Raw genomic sequence first — 27,037 nt, 5'->3', positions numbered from 1 at the left:
TTAAATTTATATTGCTACCCATGGCAACTCAAGGCCGCTTACAGAATACAAAACACATTTAAAACAATAAAAACCAACAAAAGGAATCAAATAAATTAATACAGTACAATATAACAAAATCACTCCCCACCTCCCATCCCCTACCCCAGCGAAAGCAGATCACACAAGCCATTTAATGGGCTCCATCCTGCTTTGGGGTCCCCAGGCCCATTGGCAGATCCACATCTTCATTGCCTTCCAGAGGAGTATTGGTGGGGAGGTTTTCTAATCTCTGGGGGAATGATATTCCAGAGAGAGGGAGCCATCATCTTCTTCTAGGTTTCACCAGGTGTATCTCCCTCAGGAATGGGACCCGCAACAATCCCTGCCTCCTCGCTCTAATGGGTCAGGTAGATGTGACTGGCAAGAGATGTTCCCTCAGATAACCTGGTCCCAAGCCATGAAGGGCTTTAAAGGGGACAACCAGCACCTTGAATTGCACCCGGAAGCAAATTGTCAACCAATGCAGCTCCCATAGGAGAGGTGATACACATGCACACCGGGGTCTGCACAAAACCACGTGGGCTGCTGCATTTTGCACCAACTGGAGCTTCCGGATGCTCTTCAAGGGCAGCCCCATGTACGTGTTGCAATAGTCAAGACCAGGACATGATCAAAGTTCAGTCAAGCAATTGGCATGCCATCCACGTCAATATCTTGGGATCACATGATTACCATTTACGACTTTTACACAGTTTCCTGAAAACAAAGTCAATGAAGGAAGAAGGGTTTGCTTAACAACTGCATGATCTATTTAACAATTGAGTGTTATTATTTATTTTATTTAGTTAGTTGTATGGCATTTACAGAGCTCATGCAATCACTGATATACAAATCTAGTTTAAATAAAGCGTCAGAATACATATATACATACAAATGTATATACATGTATATATTTGTTTTCTTAAGTTTTCGTGGGTACTTACATGTATGGTATTCAGCTTCTTTTAAAGTTGTAGCAACGTTTCGGCAGAATCTCATCTGCCATCATCAGGCTTTTGTATTGTGTTCGTCTGTGAGTATTGTGTTCGTCTGACTCACAGACAGAAGCCTGATGATGGCAGATGAGATTCTGCCAAACGTTGCTACAACTTTAAAAGCACAACTACAATGACGTGGGAAAATACCTAAACAAAGCTGAATACCATACATGTATATGTTTGTGTGTATATATGTAAAATAGGATGTGAAATAGAATGAGAAAGTGTGTATGTGTGTGTGTGTGTGTGTGTGTGTGTATACATACAAACACACACACACATACATACACACACTACTATAATACTGCACAGGTAGTCCTAGAATCATGACCACAACTGAGCTGAAAATTTAGGTTGTTAAAAGAGTTTTTGGATTTTGATCATGTGACCATGGGAATGCCACAATGGTCATAAACATGAAAAACAGTCATAAGTCACTTTTTTTTCAGTGCTGTTGTAACTTTGAATGGTCATTAAACAAATTGTTGCAAGTCAAGGATTACTTGTGTATGGAGCACTACGACTGCAGAGGAATTCTAGGAGTTGAAGTCCACACACCTTAAAGTTACCAAGGTTAAGAAACAATAATAGGAAGACATAACTTTTGTTTTATTCCAACTTCTTCCATCCCTTTTGGACTAATCCTTGTTTTAAAGTGGGGGACATGGAGTTTTATACACCAAGAAGGCTCCGGATTAGACAAGACTTCAATAAGCAAGCTTTTCTGGAAGGAGAGAGAGAGACAGAGAAAGCCTACAACATTTCACTTTTCAGTATTCTCTCTCTCCTTTCCTCCTTTTAGGTAGCTCTGATAAAAGAGTTTTACAGAACCCTAAAGATAGCGCAGTTTTGTTTTCTTTCGATGGGGGAAAGGATCACCGGGCCATTAAATGCTGAATGGATCCTGCATCTTTTCTAAAGCTACAATTTGGGGCGCGGGAAGATGAATCGTGGCGCTTACAAGAGAAAGAACGTCCGCAATCGCGCTTGTTCTCTGAGTAAATTTTCCGAGCTTCCCCGATCTTTCCTTTCCCCCCGAAAAAGTGCACCGCATCGGCGTCCCCTGGGATAACAATTCACCTGCCCCGCCATATCTGGGGAGACCGAGATTCCTTTCGATGTCCTTTTCCCGCCGCCGGCGCGGCGCTGCCTCCCTCTGCCTCCTTTCGCACTCAGGTGCTGGGTAGAGCTGTCAGCCCAAATGGGAGCTGAGTTTGCAAGCTGACAAGGGAGGGATGGAGGGCGGCAGGAGGGAAGGGGGTCTCGGCGGGGGAGGGGGGGAGGTCTTCGCTGATGATGTCACGGGCAGCTTAGAGCTGTGATTGGACCTTATTAGACTTCGGGGAAGCAAATAGGGGTGCTGGTTGCATGATTGGCTTCAAAGTGGCTGCTGGGGCCAAACAACTATCAAAGGTGCAAAAAAAAGGAAAGAAGGAAGGAAGAAAGGCGAGAAAGAAAGAAAGAAAGAAAGAAAGAAAGAAAGAAAGAAAGAAAGAAAGAAAGAAAGAAAGAAAGAAAGAAAGAAAGAAAGAAGCAAGCAAGCGCGCCGGGCATTGCCAGTCCCGAAGAAAGCAAGTTGCCTGGCGCACGAGGGCAAGAGCTCTCGGACCGAAGAGAAAGGAGCGTGGAGGAACCCCAGCGGGCATCCTCGGGTGTCCTAATCCTTCCTCCCCTACCGCCGCTGCTCTCACTTTTCTCTCGCGGATCTGCAGCGGCTCGGCCAGAACATCCGCGCACCAACAACGCGCGCCCGGCACAGCTCTTGGAAGCACCCTGCCTCTTCGTGGCTGGAAAGCAGCCGGAGCCGCCAGGCAAGAGGAGGAGGAGGGGGCGCTCCGCCCGTCCAGCCGGGCCCGTCAGTGTCGGTGCCCCCCACGCTGCTCTTGTTTACCGGGCGGGAACCATGACCTCGGTGCTGGAGAGCAGCCGAGCCTCTGGAGGAGCCGGCGGTCAGCTGAAAGGCAAGTCTAAGCGGCGGCGGAGGCGGCGTTCCAAGAGGAAAGGTAAGCGCGGAGTCCTTCTTTGCTTTTTGTCCCCATCGCAGCTCTTCCACGCCCCCCTTTCCCCCCGCAGCGCCCCTCTTCTGACTTCTTTGGCAAGGAGGGTTGCTCTTGCTACGGTCGTCGACATCTTGGAGAGGAGGTCGAGGTTCTGGGGCTCCCATCAGATCCCTCTGGGATATGGCCTCGACCGAGTAAGGAAGAGATGGAGAAGCGGGCTTCGGAATGTGCTTTTCCCCTTGCCGGGATAGTTAGACAGGCAGCATCTGGAACGGGGAACCTCCAGACTGGACAGATATATCATAAAAGTCTAAAATGTGTATAAGTAAAGTCTAAAAAAGAATTTCTTCTTCTTCTTCTTCTTCTTCTTCTTCTTCTTCTTCTTCTTCTTCTTCTTCTTCTTCTTCTTCTTCTTCTTCTTCTTCTTCTTCTTCTTCTTCTTCTTCTTCTTCTTCTTCTTCTTCTTCTTCTTCTTCCCTCTCCTCCTCCACCTTCTCCTTGTCCTTCCCCTTCTCTTTCTCCTTCTCCTTCTCCTCCTTCACCTCCTCTGACCCTAGCAGAGGTAAAATCTATTTATAATGGTGAAAAGGAAGAGGTGAAGCGATGGGGAAGGGGATATTTCTCAGATCTCATCTCCCCTTTGAAAACCAAATAAACCACATTGTGGAGGAGGAAAGCCCCTGGTTTTGCTGCGGCTGCAGCTCCACATGAGCTGCAAGGGGAAACAGGTAAAATCAAAAGTAAGAATGTGCAGAATGTGGCCCCATCCCATCCTTCAGGTACACCTTTTAAAGCAGAAAAACATTGCAATTCTAGAAGAAAGGAGGTGTGGGGGAAGGAATACCACGTTTCTGCTAGGGGGGATAGTAGTGGTGCTTGTATTTGTGGCATTCAAAGTTAAGCAGCCTTAAAGGACACCTCCCGTTCTTTTAAGGAGACCCTTAAATGACCCTGGAGTAATTTTCCTAATCCAGAATGTTTTAAAAAATAAAACAACAGAGGCTCAGAATAGTAAAAGACAGTTTTCGAGATTTAAACACTTCACCCAGGCTGACCCTTTTTTCTCTCTTAAAGATGCGAGACCTTGCCAATGGTTGATGCTGCTGTGTGTCTCTGCAGTTACCATTTTAAGAAAGTGATGAAATAGTTGTAATTCAAATAAGGATCACAAGTACAAAGTAAGGCTTGGTGACACTGAGTTGTGTTGCAAGAATGCTTAGCTCAACTCTCTTAATCAGAGCAACACCTTGTTTGTAGTTGTCATCACCACAGGAGCCTTTGATAAGCTTCTATCACATCACTTCTATCTGTCACTTTGGGGTTGATTTACTTATTAGGGTGCATTTTGCTTTTTTGTTTTTTGTTTTTGTTTTTTGCAGAAGAGAAGATGGAAATGTATCTTCCATCTTTGTGGAGTTAAATAGCTGTATTGTTAGAGGCCTAAAATATTGTCTGCACAAGTTAACGTTTGATTTTTACTTGTGTCACAATCCACAATATGCATACCTTTATTTCTCTGGTGGGAATTTAGAAAACAGCTAATCTGCTTTAACTTGTTTGCATCTTCCTTGAATATAATATCTTCGTTGATTATAACCTTTCCCCTGCAAGTTTTCCAAGAACAAATAAAGAAAAGGGATAAATAAGACAATAGTAAGGTATTATGTATGCCTCTCTTTCTTTCTTGCTCCATTTACTTAAATATACCAAAAAAGAGGAATTCTTGAATGGTCACAAATACCAGTAACTGTTTTTTATAATATAGGAGGAAAATTGGTGAGATTTCTAATAATTGGCTAGTGAAATTCCTTTCTCTTCCTAAATCTGTCAAAATTACACACAGATAATTGAGCCCAGAGGTAATGTTCTCCCAGATTTTACACTGTACCTGTAATTTTGTCATGCAGAGTTTGTATAAATAATATCACTTTCTGTGAATTAATGGTATTCTAAGTTTATCTTTTGAAATTGTGTATAGAAAATAAATTTATCTTTTGAAATATATTGATTTCAACGAGGATCCTAGTGATGAGAATGCTTTGTGTGAGCATTCCACCAGTTGCTGTTTTTAAGCTGATAAGTTTGGTGGAACAAAAGCTATGAAGAAAATTAATCAACTTCTTATGGTCTGTTCTGCATTTCTCTAAGTATTACCTAAAGGCAAATAAATAAATGAAAGAAAAAATTCTGAAAAGAAAAGGGTTTTGACAAGTCCTGCTTCAAGAATAGTGACATCAACAGCTATAGTAGAGAATACCAGGTTGTTACAGATTTTAAAAGGATGATATAAACATGCCAATACTTAAAGGAATCATTTATGTATGTGTGTGTGTGTGTGTGTGTGTGTGTGTGTGTGTGTACTTTCTCCTCTTTCACAGCCTTCTCAGATTGCAATAACTATTTAGAAAATTAGTTCCATTCCTGAAAAGCCATAATAAGTATTCATGCATTTTCCAAAATAAAAACACCTAATATATTCTCACACAGCAAATATGTATCCAAAATACACCTGATCTTTAACTTGTTGATATATTAGTTTGATAAAAGTGAACCTCAGTTTTTTTTAAAAATGCCCTGTCCCCAGTTAGAAGGGTGGGACAGAACTGAGATTTTTTTAAATGGTGTATTTAGCAGTAGTTTTATAAATGACAATCAAAAGAAAGAATTATTGGCTGCAGAAGTGAAATTATTTTTAGAGCGCTAAAATGAGATTCCCCAGGTTAAAAATTGTTGTATGTTACATAGTATTTCCTAACCATTTTGGGAAATCTTACTAAAATATTTTTAATGTTCCTTTAGAATATATTTTATTGCTTCAGCATATCCGCTCTGCTTTTAAACTCTTTGTGTATGTTTATGTAGGTATTGCTCAATCATCTTAATTAACAATCCATTCAAGGGTTGATAATGGTTCCTTTGATCAGTTTAGGTCTGATTTTGAATAAGATAGAACAAAATAAAATGTTCAGATAATCCCATTGTTCAGTTAAAATCATGCTTAGTATTTATCTATAGGGGAAAAATATTCTTCCTAAAATGCTTAAATGACACTCTGGTTTACCTTGTTACAAAAGTTTTTCCCCCCTAAATCATCCATTTATTGAAATTATCAAAAGAACCTTGGTGCTGGCATTACTTTGGACACAATAGATAAAAGTCAAGCTCTATGTGAAATGATAATTCTCCTAATTCTGTGGTAAATTTAATGCAAGATTTGAATAGTCCAAATTAATATTCTGTTAAATTTCTCTTGGGAGCCTAATCCAGTCAGGATTTAAAAGTTAAACTCCACTGATTTCAGTGAGATGTAGAAATGTACCAATAACTTGGGCTGTATTCTTCTTTCTATGTTATATACATTCCACATTTAAAACTAGTTAATGTCCTTTCCATTTCTAACTGAAGCTAAGATTTAAAAGCCATATCTTTGAAAAAACTTTTCAGTGAGGGAATTATATTTTTTAAAGATTTGAATAGCTGTTTTTTAAAAATAGCTATTGCAACTACATGGTCAATTTACTATCATTTCCAGAAAAGAAAATGAATGGAACATTTCCAGTAATAAATAAATAAAACAGTTTCTCAAAAATAATTCACAGGAAATTACTGCTAAATTGATATCATCTATTTGATTATAATTTTTTTCTGTAGCATTTATTTTAATGTCCATCTGTACTATGACGTAGGAAAATAGATTTGATGAAAAATTTTGCATTTAGTATGTAATTCAATTTGATTGTTTTTTAAGCTTATGCTTTTAGTCTTATATTGCTAGATGAAAATTTGCAAAACCAAAACAAAGAAAAGCTTTTAAAATGCACTTCTCCTTTTTTATTATTATTATTTGCTAGTTCAGCAGTTAAGCTAATTCATTATTTGCATGTGCGTTTTGTGAAGTAAGACTATGCAATAAGACAAGTAAACATACAACATATGAACTGTTACTATACGGAAGATAATGGAGGTTATTATTGATGCAATAAAAAGACAAAAAATACAATAATCCAGCCAAGTGTGTGTCTGTGTCCGTGTGATGAACAAGATTACAGAATAAAGAAATTTGGTGAAAATTAATGAAATTTGAGAGGTTAAGGATGAGATTTTTGAATCCTTGTGGATTACCAATCCATATCCTTCCCATAATATCAAAGTAATAAGTGAGCATGTCCCAGCTTGATCAAGATTCAAGGATAAATGTATTTTCCCTCAACAGATTGGTGTCATGCTTCAGGATGTTCGTGACTTATCTTACCCCTTGCCAGCATGAGAGCAAGGATGGGATTTGGAGATAAAATTAAAATGGTTAAAACTTAATCTCCCATCTTATTTTGAGCTTTTCTTCTCTTGTTTCTCTGCTCCCTCCTACTTCCTTTCAACCATTACGTCTGATTTCTTGTTATCCGTGGTAATGACTGCAATTTCAGGAGGCATCAAAGGTGTTCGCTGTGATAGCCAAACTTAAATTTAGAATGAGAGGAAAATTACAGAATTCACAAGTCTGTATCTGCTTGATACAGTAAATCTGTGTCTTTCTGGAAAAAGTTCCAAATAGACAAAATCAAAGATGTGATAGAGAGCTGTAAACTGAAGTCACAACAAATGAAAAATGTCCAGGTTTAAAATGAAAAATGAAAGAAATAACATTATTTAATTGATATTTTCTTTTGCATTCATTGCAATCATTGGCTTGAAGTTAAAAAACAAACAAAGAGAGAATGTTATTAAGATTTTTGTTCTTGTTTCTTTGTTTATGACTGTGTAAAGCTTTGGTATTCTAAGTATTCATATGCAGGAAATGATAATATACCACTTCAGATTTTTCATTTTACCTGGATCAGCTGAAATCTCCTCCTTAAAGGGCAGAGTTTGCAGGTTGATAGAGATGAATGAAGTATTTAAACATTTGGCAGTTGGGCTGTCTGAGCTCATTTTGACATGTGTGAAATGCTGCTCTTTAAAAATGAACGTTGGTGTGTTAATGTTTAATAAAAGATCAAAAACACTTCCAAAACCCCTCCTCTATTTGTTTTATACCAGCATGCTTTAAGAGAAAGTGAGTTTCAGTATTTTACCATAAGAAATAACACCCTACTCCCTTTTTTTCCTTGTAAGTTGTTTATTTGGATTTATATTCTGCACAAAAATGGGTCTGTGTGCCATTGGATCGAGGAAGACATTATTCTTATTTATCACATTCAACCTTATAACACAAACACCCTCTGCTTCCAACGGATCATCCATGCTCCATAATACCTTTTACTTCTGCTCTGCTCACTGAAATCAGTATTGTTATATCGGTACAAAGGAGAGATCCTGTACATTTGTGAAATTGCTACGGATGACCTAATTTAAAAAAAAACAGGGAAATAATTCAGTCACATCAAAATATCCTCCCTACAATTATTCAATAATTTATGATACATGAGGAAGTAGAATTTCCTCCCAGATTGATAACGAATTATTGCTGTAACCTTCCAGATTGTTTACAAATTTGGCATGCATGTGAATGATTAGTAATCTAATTTAATCTAAATCCATCATTTCATAAGGCCTGGAGTCCTGCATTGGTATGTTTAAGCCTTATGCATCTTATGAAAGTTGCATGATTCTATGCAAAATCAGTTGCATTCCCCCTTTTTTTCCTGATCGCTTCCAGTCTGTTTGCTTTGTTTACAAGATCTTCTGAGAAACAAATTGAAGTGATGGATGAAATATGCCATTCTGCTAATTTTTCACAGTGGCTCACTAGCATCTTGGTTATTAAGCTGCCAAATAATATGCCTTTAGTATGAATATGTGAAAGTGAAATAATTGGGCTATTTAATGTTGTTTGGCCTTTTTAATGCCTGTGATTCAAAGATAAGTTATTGGAGGATTGGTGTGTGCATGTGTGTGTGCGCATGTGTGTGTAAAATTAATGATGATTAGGCTTCAAAATGTAATCGTTTGGTGTGAAGAGCAAAAATTCATCACGCATTTCCAGTTGATAGCTTAAACACGCTGGCTGCCTCAAGCAGAAATGCAGCTGAAGTGTTTAGAAGTAGGAACACTTGAATAAAACTCATGGTAGTAATTTAAGGAGATTTGATAATAGGACAGGAGAGAGGCATGCTTCTTCTTCTTCTTTTTTTTTTAAAGCTATTGATCACAATGTCTACAAATTGCAGATTGTATTTTGGAATTGTAACCCAGAAGCTGTATTGTTGACAAAATGATCAAAAGTTATAAAGCAGGTAAACTGGTGGTAGACTAAGGGACTCACCTTCCTAAGAACAGAAGAATAAAGGGATGGTCATTGATATTGAAATATAGTGATTAGATTCTAAAGCTACCCATTTTCAGCATATATAGAAGAAGAACTGCCCATTCAATATTAATCAGTGTTAACAGTGTTGAAAAGTATAGAGTGCCAATGTACGGGATCCTGTTAGAAATCTTGCATTGAACTGAAAGAATGTGAAATTTGTATGTGACATATTCTGTACCTTTTTAACATCAGATTATGAGCTCTGCTTAGTGGTGTAAAGTACTAACTGAGAGCTTTGTCTATCAATAGACTGGTACCTTTTGCACCCAAGACAATAGATAACATCACTACAGAGAAATTAGTTAGAATGCAAGTATGACATTGACCATTGTTCCAAGAAGCATTAAAGGTGTTGCACCAAGGTAATGTATGAGAGTTAATATAGCAAGAAAAGTATGGATCTTGACTATTGCACAAACAACAACATTCACTGTTTTCTAATAACATTATTAGTAGGGAATGGTAGAAGAGACAAACATGCAATCCTGATTGTATTACATGTATTGAGGTTGTCATTCTGGTGTCCCATTTCAGCGTTGTGGTAGACTTGGAGTATCGTATACATTGAAAAAAAACTTCCCATCCTGTTAGCTGAGCATCTGCGCTTGCCAAAAGCTTCCTGTGTATAAGCAGATTATTGTCATTTCTCTCTCCTTTTTGCTTCGTACTTTACTGCCAGATTCGGCTGAGTAATCAGTATTCCTGATTCAAATCAGTATTCCTGATTTAAATCAGTATTCCTGAATCAAATCAGTATTCCTGAAACAGAGGAAGATGGTGAGTATTCTTGAAATCAAATCAACTTCAAATCAACTTCAAATCTCAACAAATAAATGCTCTGTCTTACATATTGGCAAAAAAAAAAATATCAGAAAATAAAATACAAGCTGAATAGTCAAGATCTTGTTGATGATCCAAGCTCTGTAAAGGACCTTGGAATACTCATCTCTAATGATCTAAGTGCTAGAGCCCACTGTAACTACATAGCCAAAAAGGCATTGAGAGTTGTTAACCCTAATCCTACGTAGCTTTTTCTCTGGTAATATCACACTACTAACTAGAGCATACAAAACATTTGCTAGACCAATACTCGAATACAGCTCATCAGTCTGGAACCCACATTACGTATCTGATATTAGCACAGTTGAGAAAGAAATATTTCAAATATTTCACAAGAAGAGTTCTCCACTCCTCTACTCGTTGTAGAATACCTTATGCCACCAGACTTGAAATTCTAGACCTAGAAAACCTTGAATTATGCCGTCTTCGGTCTGATCTAAGTATGGTATATAAAATCATACATTGCAATGTCCTACCTGTCAATGAATACTTCAGCTTCAACCATAACAACACAAGAGCACACAATAGATACAAACTCAAGGTTAACTGCACCAAACTTGATTGCAGGAAATACAACTTCAGCAACAGAGTGGTCAATGTCTGGAATACTCTACCTGAGTCTGTGGTTTCTTCCCCAAACCCCAAAAACTTTAACCTTAGACTGTCTACTATTGACCTCACCCCTTTCCTAAGAGGTCTGTAGGGGGCGTGCATAAGCGCATCAACGTGCCTACCGTCCCTGTCCTATTGTTTCTTTTATTTTTCTTATATGTACCCATTTCATGTATTCATAACTATGTATATACTTATACTTATTATCTTGTAAGCAATTGACAAATCAAATAAATAAAATAAAATAAAATAAAATAAATAAATCAGATCCATATTCCTGAAACAGAAGAAGGGGGTGACATTTGAAATTTCTAAGGATGCAACCATCAATGGGAGAATTCTAAATGTCTGAGTGAGTTTTGGATCTATGTTTTTTAAAAAAGAAAAGAAAAAGAAAGCAGCTCCTGCCTTGCTGGACAAATTACTTCTAATTTAGGGAACTGGTATCCAAAGGAAAAAAGTTGAAAGCTCGTATTTACTTATTATTAAACCCAGGTCCCAGCAGCTCTGTTGGTGGCTGAATGCATATAAGATGAATCGCATCTGTAAAATTATTGTTTATTTATCTGGTTAGACCTCTACCTAATATTTAATCAGTTCCAAAATGATTTGTGTTTAACCATTGACTTTTTACTCTCACCTTGTTCCATTTTCCACAGAAATTGGTCAAGTGATGGTGTTGGAAGAAAACAAGAGGCAAAAATATAATCTCTGCCTCTCATGTTAGAGCAGCTATTCCTTTTGATCTTTTCCCCAAACTCTCAAAATTCTCAGTCCGCAGAGCAGTTGATACTATAGTCAAGGACTGTAGTCCCATATAATATAGAAACCCCCGTGGCAAACATGCCTGATATTTATGAAGTTTTGGTAGCATTTTGTCCTCTTTTCTATAAAGCGAACATTGGTGTCATAACCTATTCTTTAAATTTATTTGCTCGATGAAGATGGCAAATTCTAAGAAACTAACTGCAAAAAATGCTTGGAGATCTCAAAAGGAGTAGGGACAACCTGTTGGTTGCATAAAGGTTGATTTCAAACTCTGGTATCTGTTTCAGCATCTTCCAGAAGATAAAAGTTTTATTAGTTAAGTAACTCTACATATTTATGCTGATATTTTATATACCATCCTCCCCTTCAAAGAATTATGTGCAAATTACAATTCAATAAAATAATATATATAAAAAACAGTGTAAATCATCAGCACAAAAAACCCTAAAAATCAAAGCTGCCTAGCTATGCCGAAAAGTCATTTAATTAAATGGTTTTAATTGTAAATAATTTATTTGTTTGTATGTATCTTTGTATCATGCATTTATTATTTTTACAAATAACTCAAGGCAGTGAACATATCCAACACACCTTCCTAATTGGTAATAATGTTCTTGTATTTCCAATCTCCAATAAAATACTAACTTTGAATTGTCAAAGAATTTGAAACTGATAAGTGATGGAGACAAACGTCAGATGTGGTAAAGACAGTATCTCTTCCAGACAAAATGTTTAGATTCACTTCACTTACTTGCTCCTTGTATGGCAAGACAAGCTACACATAGAAATGATACCATGAGATTAAAGGTTGAATTATTGAGTTATAGCTTCCCAGAAAGAAAGAGAAAAATGCCTATCATTTTTCCCCCCCAAGCAAGGCACTATTCGTTACAAAATACAGCAACTTGATTGGTGTTTAATGTCAGTGCAATGCAATTTTGCAAGGCTAATTCCTGGCCATCTATACTTTTGAAGATGTAATATCCTGAGTTCCCAAAACAAATTAAATGATAGTTTTTGAGAAGAATCTAAAATAATTTTTTTAAAAATGGTTTCTTGGTCGTTTAAAAATGTATATACACATTCTAGAACATTTAATTCTGAAATGCGGTTACTCGTGGACTCTTTATTCCCTTCACATGTCCCATAGAAAAAAAAATTCCATCCCAATTAAAATTAATCTCTTTCATTTTGCAGCATAAACTGGCACTGTTGGGCATTCAAAATGCAGTTAAGGACAATATTTATCAAAATCTGAAATTGCATTAAGGCAATAGCTCGCTGAAGAAATAGAAACAGAAGAAGGATCAAAATAACTCAGTTCATGACCTTCAACAGTTTAAATGCTTTTGAAGGATAGAGGTGTTTTCTCTTCTTCTTCCTCTGCTAATCATCCCCATTCTTAAATACTTGGATAAGTGGAAACCTGAAGGCAGAAGAGGGAGTGAAAATATTAAGAGCCTGTATCGTTAAACAATACAGACAGTAATTAGATGACACCTTAACACTTGCTGTTTACATCTTCAATTTGAAAGGGTAAAGCAGGAATAGATTTCCCTAATGTCATTGACAGAAAATCTTCCTTCAGCTACAAAGCAGACATATTGATTAATCCGTGCCATACCATTTATTTATGCTAAGCATCTGATGTTTGTTTCTGAATGTGGCCTTTCAAAATCATGATAAAATTTGAAAAATTGGCATCAGCCACATGGTGTGTGTGTGTGTGTGTGTTTTTTTTTTTTTTTTTTTTTTGAAGCCACACACCAGCCAGGAAACTTAATTTGCTTTGGTCTCTACAATTTGTGGGGCAAACATTGCATATTCAGGGATGACACATAATAGTCTTTAAAATAAATCGGCTAATAAATATTATTTTTCCAAAGGGTCAGTGCAATTTATGGCCAAAGGTGATCAATCTCTTTGCATTTTTATTGTGTTGATTCTGTATTTAAATTGTTATAGGAAAGTAAAGAAAGTCCAGTTTAGGATTTTACATGAATGTCCTATCCCAGGGGTGTCAAACTCATGTCATTATGATGGCATCACATGAAGTATGGGACTTTTTTCCTCTTTGCTAAACCGGATGTGGGCGTGGCCAGTACATGATGCATCTGGCCCGTGGGCTGGGAGTTTGACAGCCCTATACTATACTCTTTTTTAAAAATTGTTCACTCTCCAGCTACAGGTAATGCTTGATGTGCAACCATTCATTTAGTGATGATTCAAAGTTATAATGGCTTATATGATTGGTCCTCACAATTACAGCCAATCACAGCAACCCCCACAGTCACATGATCAAAATTCGGGGGCTTGACAATTAGGATGTATTCACAATGGCTGCAACATCTTTGGGCCATGTGATTTCCATTTGTGACTTCCCCAGCCTTCTTCCTACAAGCACAGTCAATGGGAGTAGATGGATTGGTATAAATGACCACATGATTCACTTAACAACTGCAGTGATTCATTTAGCAACCATGGTAAAAAAAGATTATAAAATTAGCTGCAACTTGTTTTAACAATTATCTTGCTTAGCAATGCAAATTCTGAACTCAATTGTGATCATAAGTCAAAGACTTTCTATAAATCTTGGAATTGTAGAGTATGCTGCAAAAACAAAATATGTACAAAGTAGAGAAAAAACTTAGGCATGTCCTTAAAAGAATGATTAACACATTATAATTGGGTCTTAGGATACCTCTTCCTCATCTCCATTTTCTACCCATGTAATTTATCTTTTCCTCTTAAAGTAACAAATGTAAAGGTATGTATGACAGCTATAAAGTCATAGTTCCTTTAAAATGTTTTGGGGCGTTATTTACAATATTATTGCTTCTGATCCACTTAATAATTAAACTTCTCTGGCTGTGTTACAAAGGAATGCTTTGAGTTTGAGGGACGTTAATTATGATCTCAAATTCTGCCTGCGCGGATAATATGAACTGGGTTTCTCTCTTCACTTGTAGAGGTAAGAAGCAGTAACCTTTCAGATATATTAGATTTCAGCTAATATCAGTCCCATCTGGCTTGTCCAGGAACCAAGCATCAAGAGAACTCTTAAGTCAACAACAAGCTATATTGTTTTTTCACTTGAAATAAGGAAGCTAATGTAACGTAACTCTCATATGGAATATAAATTCACTAGGTGGCCATAGTGAGCTGCTGTTTGGCTAACCCACTGCCCCATAGCATGCCTATGTGGTAGGATGATATTAAATTATTGGGGTTGTTTTAGGCCTATACATCTAATAATCAATGCTTATAAAATCTGTTAAGATTCAGATAGATCCAATCTGCCCATTCTGTTATCTTGAATAAGAATTCAAAGGTTTCCCCCATGTGAGGGATTCAGAAGAGGCAGAAATAATAGTTTCCCATGCTAATTATCTTTTAGAACAGTCTCTTGGAGATATGAGTGCTACTTCCTCTGATGGACTTTAGAAATGTAGTAAAGATGGAACCTTTCAAGTTAAATTGTAGGAACTCCAGTCTGAGTTATGGATCCTCGGGTTTTTCCATTGATCATAATCAAAATCTATAATGTGCATCATCAGAAGTCTTCTTAGAGTACAGAAACATATAAAAATGCAAATAAATAACTGTGGGGAATATACTTTAAATACATTTGAACTTTTAAGCTTTCCTCAATAAACATTTAGGTTATATTATTTGGTTATATTTATCACAAGGTATTTTCCCAGCAGGGGTGGGATTCTACCAGTTCGCACCTATTCGCTAGGGTTAGGGTTCCCTTATTACATTCTTGGCAGGACTAGACTTCCTGTCTCAGGAACATATCTGGAGTTTCCCCCCCCTCCTTTGCTGGTACTTTGCTTGTGCAGAGTGACCATTGAAAAAAGTGACTTATGACCATTTTTCACATTTACGACTGTTGCAGCATCCCCACAGTCATGAGAGGCCAGGCGAGGAGATGCGTGCCTCGATGTGAGTGATGTTGAGTTGGCCATGCCCAGCCAGTAACATGACCGCTAAGCCATGTCCACCCAGTCACATGACCACCAAGCCACACCCACCAACTAAGCCACACCCACAGAACCGGTTGTTTAAAAATTAGAATCCCACCCTTGTTTCCCAGGCATAGTTACCTAATGTTGTTTGTGTATTATGAACACTCTGTGTGTGGAAGAAAGAGAGAGATGGAGATCCTTTGGTTAAAGTTGTGGCACAATGATGACCAGATGTTATTTTAGTGCTTTAGTACCAAAGAGTGAAACATTGGTTTGAGAATATAATGGATTATTTTGGAGGCTTGATTAGATGCAAGACTTGTAGTTTTATTATCAGTTTCTTCAGCAGATAACAGAGCCTTTATCGTGGAAAGAGAGCAAAACAGTTTGCCGTCCATATGTTTTAGACATATATAATGAATTTCGTTTTCTACATATCCCTTCAGTTTTCCTCAGTGAAATGTTCTGTGAAACTTGAAAGACAGATGGATATCATTTTGCCTGCTGTGTAAAATAAATGAAAACACACAGAGGTCTAGACCTTTGCTTAGGATAAATTTGGCTTAGATAAATAGAACAATGAAACCATACCTGTAGGGGAGCCTGGTTTAATAATACTCAGTTCAGATGAAATAAACTGAATATTTCCATGTGCAAAATCTAGTCTATCACAGAGGAAACGTAACACCTGAAGATCTTTACGTCCTGTTCTTTCACATATCAATCATGTACAGTAGAAACTTTTTACCTATCATCATCAGAAGATGAACAAGTTGTTTTCACACTGTTCGGGTTGAAGAAAGGCAAGAGTTCAGGATCAGTCAAAAATGCTGATGTCAAGAATGAGGCTGCTGAATTTTCTTTCTTTTTTTAATTAAACATTTTATTACACAAAAAACAGTTAAAAACTATGAACGTAGTGAAGTTGGTTTGACATAATTTTTGGTCAGTATCGCATATATCCAATTGTTCAAATACACACACACACACACACACACACACACACACACAAATATATATATATATATATATATATATATATATATATATATATATATATATATATATATATATATATATATATATATTTGTTTTCTTAAGTTTTCGCGGTACTTACATGTATGGCCTTCAGCTTTGTTCGGAGTATTTTCCCATGTCATTATAGTTGTGCTTTTAAAGTTGTAGCAACGTTTCGGCAGAATCTCATCTGCCCTCATCAGGCTTCTGTATTGTGTCCGTCTGTGAACAGACGATGAACAGATGAACACAATACAGAATGACAGACAAACACAATACAGAAGCCTGATGATGGCAGATGAGATTCTGCCGAAACATTGCTACAACTTTAAAAGCACAACTACAATGACGTGGGAAAATACCCGAACAAAGCTGAATACCATACATATACATATACATTCACTCATATATTATATTTTCCAGAATCATTGGTCCTATTTTCATCTCATACCGTCAATACCCTCTCATCAACTCTTTTCCCAACCTTCCTTTTTTCCCCCACCAGTGATAGAATCTATTCCAAATTACATAATATGACGATTCGTCTTTATTTTTCATCTCTAAGGTGAGCTTATCCATTTCAGCACATAGTAAAATTTTGTTTATTACTTCGTCTTCACTTGATATATCTGTCTTCTTCCAGTTCTGGGCAAATGCTATCCTTGCCACAGTAATGGGGCTGGTGGATTTTCATGGTGAACTAAGTGAAGAAACAGACAGACAGGGATTCCTTTATTGCTAAGTGACATACAAGCAACCCTTGACTTACGACAGCACTTGGGATCAGTACTTCTATTGCTAAGCAAGGCAGTTGTTAAGTAAGCTGTGCCATTTTTTTTAACTATATTTTTTATTAAGCAAATCAGTGAAGTTCTTAAGTGAATCATGGTCATTAAGCGATTCTGGCTTCCCCCATTGACATTGCTTGTCAGAAACTAGCTGGAAAGGTGATCACATCACCCTAGGACACTGCAATTGTCATAAATACGGGCCAGTTGCCAAGTACCCAAATTTTGATTACGTGACAATGGAGATGCTGCAACAGTTGTAAATGTGAAGGTTGGTTATAAGTAACTTTTTTCAGTGCTATTATAACTTCGAAGAATTGCTAAATGAATGGTTGTAAATTGTGGACTACCTAGAATAATAGAATCTTTAAAGTCTCTTGATTATCATCAGAAAGACATTGAAGGCTGCTGATTCTCAAACCCTCCTCAAGGTCCTGTCTACATTCTTGTACAGATACATCAGTGTGATCTAAAAACTTAAAGGAGGGGTTCCCAGTCTTTTAAAGAAGGGGTTCCCAATCTTGGCAACCTTAAGGTGGGTGGACTTCAACTCCCAGAATTCACCAGCTCCTGGCTGGTGGCTGGCTGGTGAATTCTGGGAGTCCACCTGTCTTAAGGTTGCCAAGATTGGGGACCCCTATTCTAAAATATAAGGGGACACGGTGGCTCAGGAAAACTGAGCTTGTCAATTAGAAAGGTCGGCAGTTCGGTGGTTCAAATCCCTAGCACTGCGTAATGGAGTGAGCTCCCATTACTTGTCCCAGCTCCTGCCAACCTAGCGGTTCAAAAGCATATAAAAATGCAAGTAGAAAAATAGGGACCACTTCGGTTGGGAAGGTAACAGCATTCCGTGCACCTTCGGTGTTTAGTCATGCCTGCAACATGACCATGGAGATGTCTTCAGACAGTGCTGGCTCTTTGGCTTTGTAATGGAGATGAGCACTGCCCCCTAGAGCCAGAAATGACTAGTACGTATGCGCGAGAGGAACCTTTATCTTTATTCTAAAATAAAGGAAGAGCTGCAACCCATTTGAATGTGGTGTCTGCACTATCCAAATTTTACAGACATGTTTTGAAAATATTTTGTTGACTGTTTCAAAACGAATATGTCCATCAGGCCTGTCTTTGTTTTGGCTTTGAAGAAAGCTTTTGTTCATATGATGGCATTCTCTGGGGTGTGTCTGTGTGTCAAAATCTCTTAAAGGACAAGACAGCCCATTCAAAAAAAAGTGAAAAATAAATAAACAAATCTGCAGCGTAATTTCACCCCATTTGCACATGCAGGGCTGGCTAAGTGATTTTACACTGTATCATGCAAGTTAACTGCATCCCATGTAAGCTGCCACTTCTGCATTGGATTTCAATTTCAATTTTCTGGAATCATTTTCTATTTAGACAATGGGAGGTTTGCCTAATTATTTTCTCCATTTGTTCCTCTTTCTTTAAAGGCCACTTTGGATTGCATTAGTTATCTAGATCAATGCCCTCTTGCAAATATTTTAAATTGCAGCTTGAATCAGGCTTGCTTTGCTGACCTTTCAAGTTAGAACCACTCGACCAGGAGTAACTTGCCTACAGTAATCCCTAAAGTTGCCACTCTGAAAGTGGAATAAGATGGAGAGGAGTTCTACTAACATAGCAAGCCCTGTGTGCAAGCTGATTTGTTTAATAATGAGAAATAAGGACATTGCAGGAGAGAAATTATTTTGCCTCATTTATTTAGACCCGCCATCTCCCAAGGCTTTGTAGAATGCTGACCGAAGGGCATGTAGAAACGGCTCAGCAGAAATTGCCTGGATCTATTGTAGTTTTGCCTTTCCAAAATATATGCTGAAAATATAAAAGGACTGGAGAAACTACTATCTTCCCAGTAGGTAGTCTATTAAAACAAAGTCCTACAAACTTCTTACGACTACCACCATGAGACAAAAAAAAAGCCCTCTAGATGCATAATTCATGTTCTATAATTTTCTCTGCTTAAAATTATACTTCCGTGACTGGCCTGATCTTTGCTCCTCTTAAACGCAGTCTTCTCTGCTCAGAAATATTGCATGTATTTGGGTTTGGGCAAATGGCCACTATAGTTTCCTAAATCTGTGGGGAGAACAGAGATGAAATGCAATTAGTATTTCATGTTCTGGTTCTAAAGTCTTCTGTATTGCATAAAAAATTATCTGGAAGTTGGTTAAGGACAACAGTGTGCTAAAATCAGCTTGTATGAGCTGAAAAGAACCCACTGGTAATTTTTTTGGAATTTTGCGAGCTGGTTGAGAGCAGAGCTGAGATGTGCACTTAGTGCATTGATCAGCTGTTAACCAGCACAGTGATGGCAATGGAGCCCATGCAGTATGTTGCATAACATTTACCTGTACACCACTGCCAAAGGGGAACATTTTTAGTAGTTTACAGGCTACTGTAGCATCTAGAACATAAGAAATGTTGAACATTAGTTGCACAAGGAATGAGCTTCCTATACTCTTTACCTGTGGTTATTTCATTCTGTCTAAAGTTTAAATTCAAAAATGTATACGAAGGCCATGTCAAACTGTGCCAAGACAGTACATCTTTCCAGCAATGATCATATTAAAACCAGGATCAAAGTATTGTTGTTTTTAGTTCCCAAGATTTAGAGTTAAGTTTTCTATCACTTAGGCTGATTTCTTGTGTCCAATGCAATTTTACAGGACAATGTGGATAAGTAACTAAAGAACACTAAAGAAGACAAAACAAGTAAGATTATAATTTGAAATTAATTAAGCACATCCTTGAAATCTGAGGAAAGGAATAAAGTTGGATCTGTCTCCAAAGACTACATGAACAAGACCATGTAGTTTTTTTGGTAACAGCATAAAAATGGTTTGCTGTTATCTTCTAGGATTTAAATTTCCCAGACTTGTCTTCAAAACTGTATTTTCTTGGTAGTTCATTATCCAAAAACTAACCGCAGTTCAAAACCTGATTAGCATTTTGAAATAATCATTCTGTCATCAAGGTGCTGTCCCTTTCTGAAGAGTTGACTTTCCTATAGAAAGACCATAGTTATGAAGGATTAAATGTTCCTTCAAACAAATTCTTGTTTGCTCTCTAATTTTTTTTCTTGCAAACATTTTTTTCTTCAGGGTTTTATTATGTGTATGTTCCTCAAAAGCATGATTTCTTTCTCGGTTGTTTTCTCTGAGATATTCCACCTTTCTTTTATGGGGTAAAATCTACAGGTCTTGATGAAATGGCAATTACTTTCTTAAATAGTATAAAGCTAACTCTTTTTGCTTGTGATGCTTCTGAAATATTTTTATATTGTCACTTTTCTGTAGTTGAATTCTATTTTTCAGAAGAATTCAGATATGGATATAGAAATTCTTCTTTGTCTTACAAGTACTCCTTGCTTAATATCTGGTTGCTTCGTGACCACTCAAAATTATAAGGAGCTCCCCAAAAGCTAGTTATAATCTGATTTTGAAGCTTTAATGGGCACACACACATACACAAACACACACAGTTACCTGGTCATATTTTGGGTGCCTAGCAACTGTCTCACATTTGTGGCCATTTACAGCAGTTATAACTGCAATTTTTGGCTTTTTTTTGCCACATGTTTACTTCTGGTTTCCATCAAAAAAACATCCATTGGATAAAATGGATTCATATAGTGGTCATAGCATTTTATTTATGAATGTCAATATATTTGTTTAACAATAAATAAATCCTGCAAAAATGTTCATAAAAACTGGGCCTGGTCAAATGGTGATCCACAACAATCACAAAGGCTTTTGACCAAAATTTCAGTCATAAGTTGAAGACCACCTATACTGCATGTCCAGACAACCCAGGATCACATTATGAGATTCTCTAGATTGTACAACCACCAAATAATTACAAGTTTGGCTGGGAATCCCAGTGTGAAATTTCCAGTTCTTGTGGTTGTCTATTTTTAACATCTGGAATATATAGAGAACAATAATATCACGAAATAGTCTTCAATATGGAAATATAGTTATCTTCTAGTGCTCTGTGAAAACACAGTCTTTGAACCAACTCATGACAATTGTTTTTAAGAGGAACTTCGTAATCTAATTTTATCTATCCTCTCAAATAAGCTTGCCCATCACAAAATACATTATTTGAAATTAGGCATGCACTGAAGGGCTAAAAAAAACTTCTAACAAGAAACAGTGTCCAGGAATGTGAAGGAGGAGTGGAAGAGCCAGTCAGAGAGTTGAAAAGAGGGATCTGCCTAGAATCACTATGTAGCCACAAACGAATTAAGTCCCAACACTCTTGATTGCTATTAAATCTTATCTACCTCTAACCAGGTGCTGACCATTAGTTGAGAAAATTTCTGTGCATAGGCTTTAGCAATAAATCAGTTAAATTGAACCTTCATATGTAAACCTGGATTTTTTTGCACCTGACAGAACTGGTTCCAATGTCTTGTCTGGATTTTGGAAGTAGATATTTATATCTTTTTCTTTTACAATTGGATTTGGAACAGCATACATCCTAAATATATAAAAATAAATTGAAAAGGAAGCGCTATTTCTTGTTAAAGAAAGGTTTGATTACCTCTTGCTCAGAATAATTGTCATGCATTTTCCCCATTATAATGTCTTTTTATAAACTTGCCCTGTAATGTAGATTAAGGTATAAATTCCATTTTGGCTGCCTCAATGCATATTCATTGAGTTGAAAGCCCAGGCAATTATTCTGATCATTTCGCTGCCAGATGGAACGAGCTGTAGGCTTTGACAGACACTTGATTTGACAGAATAATTCCTAAGAAATTTTCTGGATTATTTTTTTTTTCCAAACACATTTTCCCCTACCTCAATTTGGAAGAAATGAGGTTGTATGACAGAGTGAGAATGCAAGCAGATTTGAAATAATTTCATTACTTCTTTTATACAGTTTGCTTTTTTGTTTAAGTTACCTTTCTGTTCCTTTATGCTCATAAAGATTTAAAATCAACTCATAGTTTGGGCAAATTGTCATCTCTCCTAGGGTAAGCAATGAAGTACAGAGGTAAATACTGCATAAACAATCCAGAAAAAAAATATTAATAGGATACAGCCGATTCCAGAGGGGTATCATATCACATTATTTCTCCCTAAACAGCAGGAGAAACAGAAGGAATGTTATGCTTCCACACCTGTTATATTGTGTTAGTTTTGATAGTATTTGAATAGGTAGAGAGGAATATGCATTGTGAGTCCCAACAAAGCAGCAGTTTGGAAAATACATGTTTTCCCTGTTTGAACATATCAAGTAGACTTTTCTAATCTAAGGCTATCCAAATGTGTTATCCTATTCCAAAAGTTTCAGCTTTAATTTCCAAGAGTTTAAATCCAATTCATCTGGAAGCATCTGGAAAAAGGAAGACACACTTATATATTATTCTTCTAATACTAATAAACTAGGAGATGTTATAAGCAGGCGGATCACCCTAACCATATTTTGCATTGCGTTTTGCAAAATGAAAAATAGAAACACGCTGCATTAAAATAGTTCTTATATTCTGCCAGTCTGATGAAATCTTTTAAATTTGTTTGCAAAAATCTCCCCAGATTCTTTGTCTCTTTTAAGCTTGTACAGATAGTCCTTGATTTATGACCATAATAGGGACCAGAATTTCAGCTGTAAATTGTTGCAGTCATAAATTGAGACATCCACATGACCGGACCTGATTTTTCAATCATGTTTACAGCAGATATTCATCAAATTATTCCAGAAACCAGGAAAAAAAATCAGTTGTAGATGTAAGCCAGTTGTTAAGGGCCCAAAATACAGTTATATGACTGGGGGAGCACTTACAATGACTGGAAGTACTGCATGGACTATAGAGCACCATTCTGGGTTTGTCATAACTTTAAACTAAAGGTCTTCAAACTTGGCAAGTTTAAGACTTGTGGGCTTCAACTCCCAGAATTCCTCCTCCAATTATGTTAGCTCAGGAATTCTGGAAGTTGAAGTCCACAAGTCCTAAAGCTATCAAGTTTGAAGACCCCTGCTTTAAACGATCATTAAATCACCAGTCACAAGTTGAGGATTGCCTGGTATATGGTCTTTGGAAGATTGTATTCCTCTGTAGTTCCAAGAAGGCTAGTTTTAAGTCTTTTGTGCTGATTTTAAGTAGCTTGATTATAGAAATTCTCAGAAAGTTAAGAGCAACTGTTTTCTACATAAAATTACTATAAACTAGCAATAGCGATTACACATATATACCGCTTTACAGCCCTCCCTAAGTGGTGTATAAAGTCAACTTATTGCCCACAACAATTGGGAACCTCATTTTACCCACCTCAAAGAATGGAAGGCTGAGTCAACCTTGACCCTGGTGACATTTGAACTGCCAAATTGCAGGCAGCTGGCAGTCAGCAAAACTAGCCTGTAATACTGCACTCTAACCACTATGGCACTGACGCTATTGTTTCAAAACAGTTCCTCATAAGTCATATTTTGCTTGGAAACATTGAGCAGTGTTGCATAGGCTTTCAGAGAGATTTTTCAAAACAAATGCCCAATGTTATTTCCTGACTTAGAAATTTCTATTTATTACACAGAAAAAAATGTAGAATTTTCATTACTTTGCATTACATTGCAGTTAAGTAATTGCCGAGGCACCTAATTTAGAATGTTAAGGTTTTTATAAATCCATCTTTCTTTAATAAACAAATACATTCATTAAATGCAATAACATCTGCCTTAAAGTATTAAAAATAAATACACTTCAAGGGAAATATAACCCTGGCTATTGTTATTTTTAAAAATTGTATTATTTTCCTGTTACTTTCATGGCTACCATGGACTCAAATTTCACTACATAAAAACATTTTCATATTATAAATTGTAGTTTTGACTGATGGATTTAAGTATTTATGGTCTGCAGCCTTGTTCACTGTAACATCAGACAAAATTTCAAAATATTATATGGGAGGTCAGAATGTATTATCTAGCTTTAACAAATTAAGTGGTTTCAGATTGGATTTTTTTTTTTCAACATATACTCCTCGTTCTTGATTGGGGTTCTTTGCTTCCTTTGATTAATGTCTTTCTGCAAGGACACTCATGGTGGTAGTTCAGTGTATAAAATAATGCAGAAAGAGAAGAAACAAGAAATGAAACATGTGTGAAATTCCTAGCTGGACTACCACAGTTCATTGTATGCCTTTGGAAACAAGGTTTAAAATAGGGATGTCAGATCTGAGCTGCAAAACTCTACATGATCCCTAGGGGGGAAACACAGGACTCTTAATTATTTTGTGCCATCTGGTGGTAATCTGGAATATTGCAAGTCAATTCTGATATCCCTACTCGAAGGCAGTGCTTATTCATATCAAATATGGTAGAGTCCTGGCAGCAGCTTCAGAGGTGGCATTCAGCAGGTTCTGAACAGTTCTGAAGAACCGATAGCAGAAATTGTGAGTAGTTCAGAGAACTGGTAAATACCACCTCTGACTGGCCCCACCCCCATCTCTTCTCTGCCTCCCATTGAGTCCCAGCTGATTGGCTGGGTCTTCTTTTGTTGCCCTGCACAATAGAACAGAGCTCGAAAGCAGGTTAGTGGGGTGGGGAGGGAATGAGATTTTGCATTAACCTTCCCTTGGAGTGGGGTGGGAATGAAAATTTTGCAGTATCCTTCTCCTGCCACGGCCACCAAGCCATGCCCACCAAGCCACGCCCACAGAACTGGTAGTAAAAAATTTTTGAATCCTATCCATAAATGTGCGCCCACATTGCATGGTCAAGATCTGAATAGAGCATCCCAGAGCATGAGCAAATATGTAATGTGGACATCAGGTTAGAAACCAGAAGCCAGTGAGTTCGAGTCCTGCCTTTGCCATGCAAGCTGGCTGGCTGGCCGACTTTGGGCCTATCAGTGGGGGACTGTGAGTTCTAGTCCCGTCTTAGGCATGAAAAACAGTTGGGTGACTTTGGACTAGTCACTCTCTATCAGCCAATCACAAGGGCTGTTGTGGGGAAAAATGGAGAAGGAAGGCGTATTAGGTGTGTTTAAATAAAGGCAGGGATAAAATAATCTTGCCAATTTTGGCTTCTTTCGCTACTCTTGGCGGGATAAAATAATCTTGCCAATTTTGGCTTTTTCCGCTACTCTTGGTTACTATTGAGACTTGGAGCAGCTTCACAGTTTATTTGGGCTTATCAGAAAAGCACACTTAAAATTCAAGCCCACTTTGAAAGAATAAGAGAAAAAGGGGAAAGTATTTTAGAAAAAATTAATGAACAATATAAAACTTCCCATGGAGGTAAAATAATGAGTATTATATTGTAATATATTATATTAAATTGTTCAATATTTTTTTCTAAAATACTTTTCCTACTATGTCAAAATTGGCAAGATTCTTTTATATGGTTATCCTGGTATACAAAGGAACAAAAAAACTTTAACACCCCAATCTGTGAAACTACCCCAATTATTTGGATGGTCTGAAAATTATAAATTTAGCATATCTGAGGGCTACAAGATGACTAAGCCTGTTGGCTCAGCATAAGAACTAATCCACTACTGTTTATAGTTGGGTCTCTATGGCTTTCTCAAAATACTATGATTTTACATTCCCATTGTAACATTATATATGATTGCAGTCTCTCAATTATTGAAAGAGAGATGGATGCAGAGCTAAAATCTTTAGGAGGACTCTCATTGTTTAAGTCTGGAAATGAAGTGTGAGTGAAAATGGAAGTTCTATTTTCTGTTGGGGATGAAAAATACACTGCTCAAAAAAAATAAAGGGAACACTTAAACAACACAATGTAACTCCAAGTCAATCACACTTCTGTGAAATCAAACTGTCCACTTAGGTAGCAACACTGATTGACAATCAATTTCACACGCTGTTGTGCAAATGGAATCGACAACAAGTGGAAAGCATAGGCAGTTAGCAAGACATCCCCAATAAAGGAGTGGTTCTGCAGGTGGTGACCACAGACCACTTCTCAGTTCCTATGATTTCTGGCTGATGGTTTGGTTACTTTTGAATGCTGGCGGTGCTTTCACTCTAGTGGTAGCATGGGACGGAGTCTACAACCCACACAAGTGGCTCAGGTAGTGCAGCTCATCCAGGATGGCACATCAATGCGAGCTGTGGGAAGAAGGTTTGCTGTGTCTGTCAGCGTAGTGTCCAGAGCATGGAGGCGCTACCAGGAGACAGGCCAGTACATCAGGAGACGTGGAGGAGGCCGTAGGAGGGCAACAACCCAGCATCAGGACCACTACCTCCACCTTTTAAATGTACTTTTATTTAAAAGTGTACTTTTAAATACTGTAACCTTTGCCTAATTAATGTAAACATCTGCATGAATTTTAGTAATACGATGAAGTTCGCTACATAATACCTGCCATGATTTTCATTGAAGAAATCAATTAAAGCTTTATTCTTAGCTTTGAAAAGAGCCAGATCAATGTACTTCTTAATACCAATATCTGACTGTAGAATTTGACTTCTATGTTTTGTTTTGTTTTGTTTTAATTACCTGCCATCAGGAATAATCAGTTTGTAATGAAAATCCGTGATAACCTTTTCTTCTTTTACCTCAGTATTGTTTTTTGCATGCCTATGCTAACTCTGTGGTCTCCCCTTCTCCTGCTTTATCTCCTATTTTTGAGCAGCTTCCCTTTTTTAAACATGTGTCTGTTATCTTGCCTTTTAGGCCGTGATGATATGTTAATTGATTAATTAGCAGTCTGAAGTATGGGCTT

General features: G+C 37.3%; 1 protein-coding gene across 4 annotated transcripts in view; it reads left to right on the top strand.

Annotated features, from left to right (window-relative positions):
• The first annotated feature begins 2,414 nt into the window (after window positions 1-2,414).
• ADARB2 (adenosine deaminase RNA specific B2 (inactive)) overlaps window positions 2,415-27,037 on the top strand; it is a 504,709-nt gene continuing 480,086 nt past the window's right edge. For 3 of the 4 annotated variants that reach the window (XM_087946315.1, XM_087946314.1, XM_087946313.1), the window contains exon 1: window positions 2,819-3,022. In XM_087946315.1, coding sequence (XP_087802441.1) covers window positions 2,923-3,022 — 100 coding nt within the window. In that variant the 5' untranslated portion in view covers window positions 2,819-2,922. Of the gene's footprint in view, window positions 3,023-27,037 lie in introns of all 4 variants that reach the window. The other variant, XM_087946316.1, reaches the window with a different exon arrangement.

This window comes from Notechis scutatus, chromosome Z (genome assembly GCF_049901735.1).
Source record: "Notechis scutatus isolate UNSWTSFEM ecotype Mainland chromosome Z, rNotScu1.2, whole genome shotgun sequence".
Classification (NCBI taxonomy): Eukaryota; Metazoa; Chordata; class Lepidosauria; order Squamata; family Elapidae; genus Notechis; species Notechis scutatus.
The sequence above is the reverse complement of the archived record's forward strand: the minus strand, read 5'-3'. Positions and strand labels throughout refer to the sequence as shown.